This window comes from Rattus norvegicus, chromosome 1, assembly GCF_021556685.1.
Source record: "Rattus norvegicus strain SHRSP/BbbUtx chromosome 1, alternate assembly SHRSP_T2T, whole genome shotgun sequence".
Classification (NCBI taxonomy): domain Eukaryota; kingdom Metazoa; phylum Chordata; class Mammalia; order Rodentia; family Muridae; genus Rattus; species Rattus norvegicus.
In genome coordinates, this window is record NC_141534.1 from 262,758,888 (window position 1) to 262,771,751 (window position 12,864).

The 12,864-nt window shown below is 43.1% G+C and overlaps 1 protein-coding gene across 9 annotated transcripts in view; it reads right to left on the reverse strand.

The window, feature by feature from the left end:
* Positions 1 to 12,864, reverse strand: part of Sorcs1 (sortilin-related VPS10 domain containing receptor 1) — a 513,248-nt gene that overhangs the window by 330,422 nt on the left and 169,962 nt on the right. For all 9 annotated transcript variants that reach the window (NM_001438077.1, XM_087565405.1, XM_087565378.1 and 6 more), the window contains 1 exon segment: positions 2,519 to 2,586. In NM_001438077.1, coding sequence (NP_001425006.1) covers positions 2,519 to 2,586 — 68 coding nt within the window.

Genomic DNA, 12,864 nt, shown 5'->3' on the forward strand with positions numbered 1-12,864 from the left:
GTGGGATTTTAGGACACTGATTTTTGGCCAGTCACCCTCACCAATAAGCTTCTCTGACAGAGAGAGGCACTGCAGGCGTGTGGCCCTTTAAAAGTGCATGACTTGTATTTCAGTCAGAACTGCCTAAGGCTTCCTCAGCAGCTAAGTGTCTCTTGGCAGAGTGCTGATTACTCTGGACAAGAGAGGAGAAAGATGAATATATTTCTTCTCAGAGATACTGTATCAGGATTTGACGTTTTATTTATCTCAACCTTTAAGCTTATCTTGCCTCAAATGGTAAAACTGACTTTCCCCACAGATCTCAAGGCTTAATCCACTCTCATTTCCAGCTGGTGCTCTGGTGCAGTTAACTGTTCTGTGTCAGATCACCCAGTCCCTCTTAGTTTGACTCCCGGCATGAACAATGACACAACACAAAACAAAGTCAGCAACTTGCTCTAGGAGTAAGGCACAATCGATGGCAGCGTGAACATCGAGTAAATCTCATTAATTGCGAACAATGGTAGCTTGTCATCCCTGTCGCACAGATCCAAAGAGCTTTAAGTCCTTAGGATGTCAGTGCAAGGTCAACTGCCTCTTGGTCACCACTTACTCCAATACCCAGAGGGCATTTGACACTTGACACTTCCTTATTTAGCTCCTAGAACTTTCAAACAATAAGGCTTAACTGAAGGTTTGGATCTGACTGTTGGACATTTCTCAGTTGCTAATAAACTCTCTCTCTCTCTCTCTCTCTCTCTCTCTCTCTCTCTCTCTCTCTCTGTGTGTGTGTGTGTGTGTGTGTGTGTGTGTTTGACTGTGTATAAGCTCATGTGTTGGGATACAGACATGCACATGAATGCTTGTGCTGTGTGGACAACAGAAGTCAAATTACTGGATGTGTCATCACTGCGCACCTTATTTATTTATTTTTTAAATGAATTTTTCTGCTGTCCCTGAAAGAACTGCCCTATTTGGCTAGTCTGGGTGGCTACCTGACACTGGTAATGCCTCTGCCTCTGCCTCTGCCTCTGCCTCTGCCTCTGCCTCTGCCTCTGCCTCTGCCTCTGCCTCTGCCTCTGCCTCTGCCTCTGCCTCTGCCTCTGCCTCTGCCTCTGCCTCTGCCTCTGCCTCTGCCTCTGCCTCTGCCTCTCTGCCTCTGCCTCTGCCTCTGCCTCTGCCTCTGCCTCTGCCTCTGCCTCTGCCTCTGCCTCTGCCTCTGCCTCTGCCTCTGCCTCTGCAGCACTGTGACAGCAGCTGCCATTTTTATTTTACTAACCTCCCTCCTTAAGAATGGAAAACACGTCTCATCAGAAAGAAAGAAGCAAGCTTACGCTGAGCTGTGGTGGTCTAGCACCATCTTCTGCTGTGCTCCTCTGTATGTCCCACAGTGTGGGTAGGCTGTTATGTCTGCTAAAGCCCTCTGCCTCTTTGAGACCAGGCTGCATGTCTCTTAACTGTCTAATGTACACCCTGCACTGTTCATGACAGATGCACTGTAGGGGAAAGGTGGCTTTTATTCTTATGAATGCATTAACGTTAGAAAAAGTGATCAAGGAGACACGAACTTACTGAGTCATGAACATTCTGATCGAGGCTTACTGAAATTAAATAATGCACTAGGTGCCCCTGGCACTTAATGTGCTGAAGAACTCCATGATTATCCAGACACTGGCCAATATGCCTATGTTTTCAGTGGCTCTGCTAGGTATAAGGTCTGGCCCAGCCCTTGACTGCAGGTTGACAAAACTCCATCTTCAATCTGAGATCATCAGACGAGATGGGAGTAACCATTCAGAGGTAGTGTTTTTGTTTGGATTCGAGGAGTAGGGTAGGTATGGGCACCTGATATAGGCTGGTGAGAAGGGAAAAATTTGGCATAAAAAGAAAAGATCACTAAATAAAAAATACAAAAAAACCCTGGAAAATCGACTACATTGTTTTTCTGAGGATTTGTCTGTTTTGACTTCAGACTGACAACAACCAAAAGGCATCTTTGTCCAGATATTCATGAGATACACTGCCCCTAACTGGTTCCTACCCATTCATTCGACACGGTATGCTCTCCGCATAATCTGTATGTGTGTGAAGCACCACACGAGTTGCTGAGGTAAAGATATATAACCATACAAAGGTCTGTGTGCCCACCTGTGTGCTACAGGCAGCAGCACCACGGACTGCAAACTGGGAAAGCCTTGCATCTGAAGGGAAACCTACTCCTAGAGGCTGAGGTGAGCAATCTACAAAGAGAAGCCCATCTCCTCCTCCGAGTGTCCAGATCTGTGAGAACCACGTGGATCAATATATATTAGCACCTCAGGAAGAGCTGAACACAACAGTCTCACTGACTGAGAGAAGGCATTTCTCTGGCAGGTCAGTAAACAAAGCCCATCCCATCTCTAGAGGTAACAATGAACAGAAAGGAAGGCAGGCTTCTAAGCAGGAACCTCCCCACCCAAAAATGAGGCTTCCAGAGACAGCAAGTGGAGACACCTGGCTTAAAGAGCGCAGTAATTAGTGGCCTAATTTATCTACGTACCTCCAAAGCGAGCTCTCAGTGATGCTTCCCAGGTTATAGTCATAGAGCTTTGTCAAAATGAGAATCACCTGAAGGCAAAAGAAGAAATCATGGTTAGTCTCAAACAGTTACAATCTCTTAGAACTGAGATGGCCCAGGGGAGGGCTTAGGATGCCTTTAATGGGCGCTTAACATAATTGAATGAATTGTTACTGCTTTGCTGCTGCTGTCTGGGGAAGGGCCGACAGCCTGGTACTGATCATGTCTGGTCAGCAGCCCTGCCCACCACTCTCTGGAGGCCCCAGAACCAGTGCTTCCTGTTTTCTCACACATGTCTTGCCCTGGTGGGCTTAATGTTTTTCAGGAAGCTTACAAAATTTTAAAATATGTACACTTCAACTTAGCCCCTGAGCAAATGTTTAAGAAATGTCAGTGGTGACGTTTCCAGCTCCCACAACTGAACCACATGGTCCAACATCCTTGATCCCTGAACCTCAGTGTGCCTTTCTTCTCTGTGAGTTTGATGAACTCTTTCTTCTGACTTCAAAGTCAGATGGGAGCTACAACACCACAGAAGGGCAAAGCAGCAGAACTGAAACAGGGCAGGTTTGGGGCTCATGATCCCCAAGACTTATAATGTTGGGTAAGAAGAGACTTCCAAATCAGGGACAGGTTCTGGTAAAGAATGTATCCCAAAGAAATTCCCCTTGGCTTCACCGCAAAAGCCCCTTTAGTGATACCTATTTCCAGCCTCACTTAGCAGAAATCAAACTATTTTTCACATTTGTTCAAAAGGCGAAGAACATTAATTAATCATCCAGGCTTTTCTTTGTGCTAGGATAGAGCACAAAGAGCACAGTGAAGTTTGGAGACTACAATCTAAGAACAACAAAATGGACAAAAAGAAAATGGGAGTTCTGGAGACCCCACCCTTGCTCTGCCATACTGCTGACAGGCTTGGTCATCACCGCAGTTTGAGAAGACAACTTCTTTGGTATCTGTGACCAGGAATAGTTTCCACCTGACTTCCTGGAGTACCCAAGTCCCAGGGCATCTGTGGACATTGAACTTGCTGCTTACCACTGATGGTTTTTCCTCCACCTATATACTCTTCAGATTAGAGAAAGGGATGCCCTGGGTCTATCCATTATCCCAGTACTTATATCCTAGCGCTAGAACTTTTGGCAGTGCTATAATGTTTGCAACTCAGCAGAAAAACACTCAGACCAATGTCCTGGATTTTCTCTGAAGGCCTTGGGATCAATTATAGCTACAGTGAGTACAGAATGTTCTAACCTTGAATTCTGAGGCAGTGGTTACCCAAGTGTGCTAAATCCTTCCAAATTCCAGGTTCCTGGCACAGTGCCTCATTTAGGGGGCATGAACATCCATGATCCTTAACTCTTCACAGCTAAGTCAACTAGGGCTCCTTTCTAGGAAATGGAGAGAGAGCTGTGCTAACCGGAAGACCAGCCAAGATCCCCCCTACAGACCTGTCCTCCAAGGCCACTTTCTCCCAACCTACAGTATGAGCTGCCATCAACAATCTGTTCAAACTCCCTTCTTCAGCAAGACATGAGCACGGGTGAGGTGTGAGGCACCCTATGGGTACATCAGATGGCATGCGTGTGGTGGGGCATATGCTTATCCGATCCCCATGCCAATTAAGTCAATCTAAGTGCTGAATTTTAATCACAGTCATCCCAGGAAGGCTGATCAGCGGCAGCAGGGTGGCTGCTTGTTGGAGGACAGAGAATGATGTTGTGACTCCACCTCAGTGGGATTTTGCCAAATAGCCCCATAAATCCCCCACCAAGAAAATGGGGGTGTGGGCAGAAAGCATTTCTAGGTAGTTGCCCTTATGATACAATATAGCAGGAAACTAAATAATGTAGTCCAGCTGATCACAGGCCATGGCTCCCATTCATGTGACAAGGGACTTCAGAGGTGCCCAGGAGTGGGAACCCTTTAACCCAGTGTGAAATGGAGTGAGGCTGCCCTCCCACATACATAGTGATTGTTTAATCAGCTCCCAGGGGCACTTGGGCACAAAAGGGAAAATCTGTTCCCTGCTTCATCTTGCTGGGCTAGTAAAACTAAAATACGCTAAGGTCACACAGTCCGGCAGTTTATCAATACTGCACAGGAGAGCCATCCCCTGTAACATTTCATAGCATAGTTGTTCAAACCAATACAATGTTTCTGTTTTCTAGAACCAGAGCTAAAAAGGAAAGGGGGAGTGTTAGCTTTCCGTTGTGTGTTCAATGGATTATCTGAGGTCTGTGGTCTGTGCGCTTTCCCGTTTGGGCGTACACCTGGCTCACATCTCGCCTCTGTTGGGCAGTTAAGTGATACAATGCTACGGACAAATTTTAAATTGTTTATTGGTTTGTTATCATTCTTTTCTGGTTAGTGCTGCTGTTTACAAAGTCCTCCTGTATTAAAGGGGTCTCAGCCCAAATCACTGATTCAAAGTGAGAATACGTGGGAAAAGGCAATGGTTTGACTATCCTGGTACTGTCTTCGTATGGTTTTGTGTGTTTGCAAATGTTAAAGAAACAAACATAACTGTTCGCTTAAGTAATAAATAACTCAGCATTATGTTCACTCCATACATGATTTTCATATATGGATTTTATTAGTTCAAGAACATAGTGTTTTTAGTGTGTGTGTGTGTGTGTGTGTGTGTGTGTGCGCATTATGTGGATGTGTGTGTGATGTGACAGGAGATTTGAGCTGCAAATACGCAATGTTAGTTATCTTGTGCCATCCCGTTCCACCTAATTTTTTGAAACAGGGTCTCTCACTAAACCAGGAGCTCGTTGATTCTGCTCAATTACCTAAACCATGATCTCGAAATGTGCTTATCTGTCCTCCCTTGTGCTAGGGTTACCGATGTTACAAGATGCAAGAAACTATGTCTGGTTTTGGCATGAGTATTGAAAATCCAACAGGAAAATTACTGGTGAAACCATCTTCCAGCCCTTATCATTTCAGTTTGACAAACATTCACTCACATAAAATAATGTCGATGAGCTCCCTATTTATACCAAAATATTGTCATATTTTGATTTCATTGTACAGTGCACAAATGCCCCTGCTTAAAATAGTAAATGCTAATCCTGATGGCGACTTTCTCATGTTCCACATTAAATCTCAGGATATCTTTGAATAGCGACCATTTGAATAGCTATGGGCTGATAACTTCCACTTAAAACATAGCTAGTCCTCAACATAAGTATCCAGGAACATTAGAAGTATTCTTTATAACAAGTCTCGGAACTCCTGTTCTCTCTCTCTCTCTCTCTCTCTCTCTCTCTCTCTCTCTCTCATCTTTTCCCCATTCTTACTTACAAAATGTTACTTTGTTCATACTTAAAGAAAATGTAGCACCTGCCCACTGAGCCATTGTGTGGTAGTCAGCCATCCCCAGTATTCTGTGTGGGAAAGGGTGAGCTCTTTAAAGAAATGAGCAAAGGTTTCTGCACATGCAGCTCTTTGTCCAGAGCCTTCTATACTCTTTACTGAACAATCCCATCAACTCTGAACACGTGCTTTTTTACACAGACTCAAGAAATTGTCACTGAGAACCTTGTGACAGAAAAACATCAGTTCACTCCTTGAAAGTCTCCAACTTTTCCAGCTTTGTAACCCAAAACAAACCCTTTCTAGATACAGACACTAGTATCTGCAGGACTAAAGAGGAAGGTCCACACTGCAGATTAGCAAAAGCCACCGAAAGACATTTTGTATCAAAATAGCTGGACAAGTGCTCTTTCTGGGTTTGATTAAAATTAATTAATTTGGAAACAGTGTTGCTTAATACACAGCAGTCTCGATTATGTAAATTATAAGCCCTATAACAACTTTGAATATGACAGGTTTTTTTTATTGTTAACATAAAATATAATTTAGAAACAAACCCTTGAGCATTTATAAGGAGCCCTTCGATCGCTTCCTGGGAAGGCCCAGCATATATTTTCCAATTTGTCACATGTGGTATAATTCAGACGATGAGAATTCATTGTTCCCTTTCTAAATAGCAGCGATGGAATGTTCTATTTTTTTTTATTATTAACGAAAGAAATACAGTTTTCCCCCTTAAAGAATTCAACCCTAGTAAGCTGTGAATATGTCAACATGTATTGGGACATTTGGCTCAGACACTAGCCTTTGATATGCCTTAATTTCTCCTTAATCTGGAGAAATCTTAGAAAATGGGGGCATGCTACCTTCTCTTATTTTCTGTACCTTGGCCTGTTGTGAAATATTCAACCCTAAATGGAACATTCTTTACCATATTCTCTCCTCTAATTGGGTGGAAACAGCATGTCCCCCGGGTGTGGGGGTAACAGAAGGTAACAGTGTCCTTTGGACACAGTGGGGAAGTCACACTTAAAGGCCCACAGCAGTTGTGGTAGTAAGCACAAGACCTATGCAAGCCTAAACTAGGCCAAAATCTCAACTTGGAGAGAGGAGTTGGGCATGAAGTTTCACCCCTAACAAAGGAGCTATCCACAACAGTGAGCCTCTGGGAGAGGAACAGTTCGCTCTAAGACAGCCCATGATAAGTCAATTACAGGTCAGAGGAAGGCTACACATCCATGAATACCTCTGCAGCATGTATTGGCCCTGATGACGGGAGTTCGGGGAAAAGAGGGCAAAGTTGGAAGGGTAGAAAAAGAGGGGTGGGTCATGGAACAGTTGGGAAAAGAATAGCAAATGTTATTAAAATGTGTTGTATTAAATCATGAAAGAACTAATAAAAAAATTAAAAAATAAAACTCCAGAGAAGAAAATGGGGATATATATACTCATTTTTTCAATTGTTCATAATCTGTAGTCTTTGTCTTTCTTACTACGGAAATAAATCTCAAGGGAAATAAGCTGTGCCTCAGGCCCCTAAAGTGCGAGTAATCTGTGTTACGGGACCCTAAGTCAGCTTCTCAATGCTCAGTAGCTCAATAATATCTGGACAATGATGATGACAACGATGACGGCAGGATATTTCTCTATGAGGTGACACAAGATAGGCTTGGACAGGGAGGTGTTTCTGTAATTGTAGCTGGCACCTAGGGAGAACTCATAGTGCTCTCTCTGTCTCCTGAAGTGGGCCATCTTCTGTCTCTGGTGAGCAGGGATAGGCCTAATGGAAGATAACAGCAGACTAGGATAAGACAGAAGCCAGTTACCTCCCTCTCTCTCATCAGCTTCCAATGGGCCTAGAGGTTTCTCCGTCATGTAGCTGAAAAGGCCATCTATTTGCTTACCCCAACAGCTTACTAGAGAACATTTGAGTTGTTGCAATACAGAAGCCAGTCCAGGGACAAACACAGATAGAACTTGTCAAATACAGAGGTGAATGCCAGCAACAAACCACTGAACTAAGAATGGGACCCCCGTTGGAGGAATTAGAGAAAGGAGTGAAAGAGCTGAAGGGGCTTGCAACCAAATATGAACAACAATGCCAACCAGCTAGAGCTTCCAGGGACTAAACCACTACTCAAAGACTATACATGGACTGATCCAGGGCTCCAACTACATAGGTAGCAGTGAATGTCCTTGTTCTGGCACCAGTGGAAGGGGAAGGCCCTTGGTCCTGCCAAGGCTGGACTCCCAGTGTAGGGGATTGTTGGGGGGTGTGGTAATGTGGAGGTGGATGGGGAGGGGAACAACCATAAGAAGGGGAGGGGTTAGAAGGCTGATGGACAGGAAACTGGGAATAACATCAGAAATGTAAATAAGAAATAACCAATTTAATAAAAATGGAAGAAAAAAATTATAAAGAGTCTCAAGAGAGCTGGAGTTTGAATGTTTAGACAAAAATTAGGTGTTCTTGATTGGGTTACTTTCTTTGTATTCCAAATTTAGTATAAAAAAAAAAGCGAAATAAGCACACAGCCTTTCCTTGAAATATGCAAGTTCCAGACTGTGTCTTTGGTTTAGCAAGTATTTATCCAACTTTTCAACTTAGACATTTTCATTCTTGGAGAAAGTTATGAATCCTTTGAGAATCTGACCTGATAAAAATCTATGGGCATAAAACAATGAATAGAAGTTTAATGACAACATTGATCTTCTCTGAATCCTAAAAGGGTAAGAAATTCAAGAATAAGAACTTACGCAAGTCTAAGGAAATAAGAAGAAGGAACATTCGGCTTGAAATTTTTGCACATTAAACTCAATCAACACTTCATAATGCTTGCTAAAAGCCGGGAACATAAAAAAATGTACTTTGAAGAAGCTGGAGAGAAATGAGAGCTGGGAAAAGTCCCCAGGGACTCAACAAAAAGAGAAAAAGGTTGAATCACGGGGGAAACACAGCCCTACCTTTCAGAAAGCAAGCAGGAGAGGTGTCATCAGTAATGAGCCTTTAGAAGAGGAGACAATCCCTGTGAGCATGTAGTGTGGACAGAAAGGAAAGGAGAGAGAGACTGTATTTTAAAGAAAAGGAGCCTAAGAATGTCAGTATAAAGGTGTACAAATCCAGAGAGCTCAGGTTTTCCTCAGAGGATGAGTGGGTGTATACAGAATACAGAACAGAAAGATAGGCTTTGGCCCTCCAGGAGATCTTTAAGCATTAGCTTCAACATGTTCTTTACTAGAAAGGGGAAGGGTATTGAATCAGTGCATAAGCTTTGGAGTTCTGAGCTAGCTACAACAGTCAAGAGGCAGCCATTAGCACAAAAGCCAGATCCCACAATCCACCCGAAAGAGCTCTTGGTTTTTCTTTCAGGAGTTGCTATAGTTCCAGAAGTGACTTAGCACAACAGTGACATCAGTTCCAAGTGACGTCCACCTGTCCTCTCCGACAAGGCCAACAATAGGTCCCTTTGACTTTCATATTTGCAGGCAACCATAATTCTTCACTCTCAGATTTCTCTACATCCAGCAGATTAAACAGGGTCTTCAGTATTCCACAGCACAGTTTGCTTTTGTTGTAGTATTGGTTCTTAGTTACAGAGTTTAATAGATTTGCATCACTCTGATAAAAAGGCCAAAGTGATTGCTGTAATGCAGACAAATTAGTTTTGCCCTCAGGTTCAGAAGTTTCATTCCATGGTCAGTTGACTTCTCTCTTGTGAGGGCAGTTGCAAGGGAAGGCTATCATGGCACTGAACGCAGGGTGGAATAAAGTTATTTCCTGGTAGCCCTGAAGCAAAAACAGAGGAGGCACCAGGCCAGGATCACAATACACCCTTTAGAGAGAAGACTCTTGGTCTACCATCCTCTCAGCTAAGCCTCATGTCATAAAGTCTCTACCACTTTCTGTAGCATAGAATGCTCATAATAGAAATGTGTAAAGGTCTTTTGTTTTACGTTATTATTGGTGTGTGTCTCTGTGTGGTTAGGAGCAAAGCCGGAACTCTCACATATCATATTGCTTAGCTACGTCTTCACTGCTTTGGGTCACTCAAAACATAATTCTATCTTTAAACCTTTGGAACCCTAATTAAGTCCCCTCCTGAGTTGGTCTTTCCCTTTAACTTCCTAGAGAACTTGTTTGAGAGCAGATCAGGGGCCTCCAGTGGTGAATGAACACACAGTCTTTTGCAGATGGATGCCAGCAGACTGCTTCATGCAAGTGAGTGTGTAAGTGAATCTGTGATTGCACATCTTTTGACTCATCAGAAGGAATGGGGATCAATAATGGCTAAACAGTGTTAAGGTATGGCAAAGGGACCACAAAGGTTGTGATACACACACTCCGGCACACACACACACACACACACACACACACACACACACACGAAGGACTCAATTAAAAGTAGCCCAGCATGTTCAGACACAATTAGAAAATTAAAAATCAGCAAAAAGAATGAATCGAATGTGGGGTAACAGGCTATGCAAAAGCATTTAACATTTTTTTTTTTGCCTCTGGAAGTCACTTAATCCCCAAATGACCTTCGTGTTTTGTGGCTGCCCCCACACAATTTACTGTAATGTTTATCTGTGTAATATCCTCCCCATGACTCTGAAATTAAGTGAGTCTAACAACTACTCCGTCTCCTCTAGGGAACTAAAGAGACAAGACAACCCGCAGTGCTGCCCTGGCGACAGGGATGTGTAGATAGCTAATTGAACACAAGACACGGGGCAAACTGCAGTTCGTGAAGGGCCCTGAGGCGGGGCGCAGAAACTTCTTTGGTAAATTTTCTGTGTTCTTTCTGTGAATCTATTCCCCTGCTGACTAGAGGTCATGTGCAGTTAAGAATTGAGGCAACGGCCCCACCCCCAGAAGCTAAGGAGTTATCCAGATGCTGGTACATGAGGAAAATCAGCCCTCGGTCAGAGCAGCCCCCTACCTCCACCCCTGTCTGCTTATCAAATCAGTTTGACCTCGGTTGCTTTTAAAAAGAAATCTTTTAAAACAGAAGAGTCCTGATATTCCCACACTGAGGAATAACTCTGAAGCATACGTTCCCTCCGAACTCTGTTGATGACACAAGTACCAAGCAGGGTGATTTGATGGTATCTGGGCACTGGGGATTTTCTTCTCTTCCCTTCTCCTCATCTTCTGCTACTGAGTAATAAGATGTTAGAGTGAAAACTGTGTCCTATCCAGAAGACAATGCTATTCATTATATATTCTTGCTTCCTTTTGTGACTCATTCTATCCCCAAAAGGCTCTATGTGGCCTCCCCTCCCTTGAGCCAGGAGAACGGAGATGCTAAAGCTGATGACATTTGCCTTAGACAAGAGCCAAATGTTTCCATAAGAACAAAGGCAAAAATGGACTAACAGGAAATAATTACACTTAATAGGGAGAAAAGGCATTTTTAAACAAGGCTTCTCTACACATGGATAACAAAATGTAAAAGAAATTAATTAGGCCAAGGTATCCAAAGCCAAATTTCAAAGACTTTAAAGATATCTCGATCTGAAGAACAAAAACCATCAGGTGAGGTAAAGCACTGTTAGGGGATTGTGATTCCTGGAAGTATGTGGACTGTCCTACCCTAAACTACAAACTTGTCCCTGTTTCCCTGATCCTTTAGTGCTCAGAGGGGAAGGGACATAATGTCCCCCATTAAGTCCGTTCCTACTCATGAAGGAGGTAATGCTCAATATATGATCTGTATCTGTATGAACCTTGAAGAAACAAATGAACTTTGAAAAAAGTCAGGTCACTTTGTACATAGGTGCAAACCTAAGAGAGTACAGATCACTCTCTACAAGACAATAAGAGAATATCCCTCGAGTCATTTTTCTCTCTGAAAAGTCAATAATAAGAGAGAGTCGCAGGGAGAGCGAAAGGCCAACTTCTCAAGTCAGATAGGTCTAAGTGGGACTTGATAGGAGAGGGAGAGAGAGAGAGAGAGAGAGAGAGAGAGAGAGAGAGAGAGAGAGAGAGAGAGAGAGATGCAAGCATTGGACGTAGCCTTCTAGATTCCTGACACAATGGTCTGAGAAGGAGAGAGCTGCTGGTTCTTACATCATTGTCTGTCAGAGTCATATGCCCTCTCTAAATGGTAAGCCTCTACTTGTGTAACTCATACACAAAGGGAACACACCATTAGACAGCAAACTGCATGTTAACGATAAAGGGTCCCTCCTTTCCTCTGCTTCCTTTTACTTAGATTTAACATCCTGCAACCCAGCGAGACTTCCCTGTCCTACTTCTCCATCTTGGCTTTACACAGCTACTCCTGGCTCTGAGGAATCAACTTCATTCTAAAATATATACTTTTTTTCAAGAGTATTATAAGAACTGAGTAGAGATGCGCATATTGTGAGGAGCCAAGCGTCAGAATATGAACGGTACGAGAACAATAGAATCAAAATTAAAATGATACATACGAATGTGTGTCATATATAATACTTTATCTTCTTCCATTTTTTTATAGAACGCAAAAAGGAAAGTGGCAAGAATAAAACATTAGCAATTAGCTAAATCACATAAAAACACTGCTTGGTCCAGTGTGGCCTTGATAGGAGTGGAATGACATTGGTCCCATGCCTGAAACAGGACCATCAGGCATTGGCCTCCATGAGTGGCCCAGATTGCTGCTATGGGCATAAGGCTTGTTTGTATAATACCATGCATATTGTTGCATTCCTCCTTCAAGGAATGTCCTCATTACTAATGTTAATAATTCCATGACAATCAGAGACAGTGTGAGTCCAGGAGTCGAAGGTGTGGGTAATATCTCAGCGAAATGGTAAATGCTGAGACTTTCAGGACAGCCCTTAAAGTTGTGGACAAAAACTCTAAAAAAATGAGTTCAAAATTATATAATTTCTCAGCTACGGAAACTATAAGAATGCAGTATGAATCATATGAGGAGCTTCACAATTCTGAGGGAACAAAAGCAAATGTATTGTGAGCCAACTTGTCAGTAAGACACTAAGGAAGGAGTTAAAGA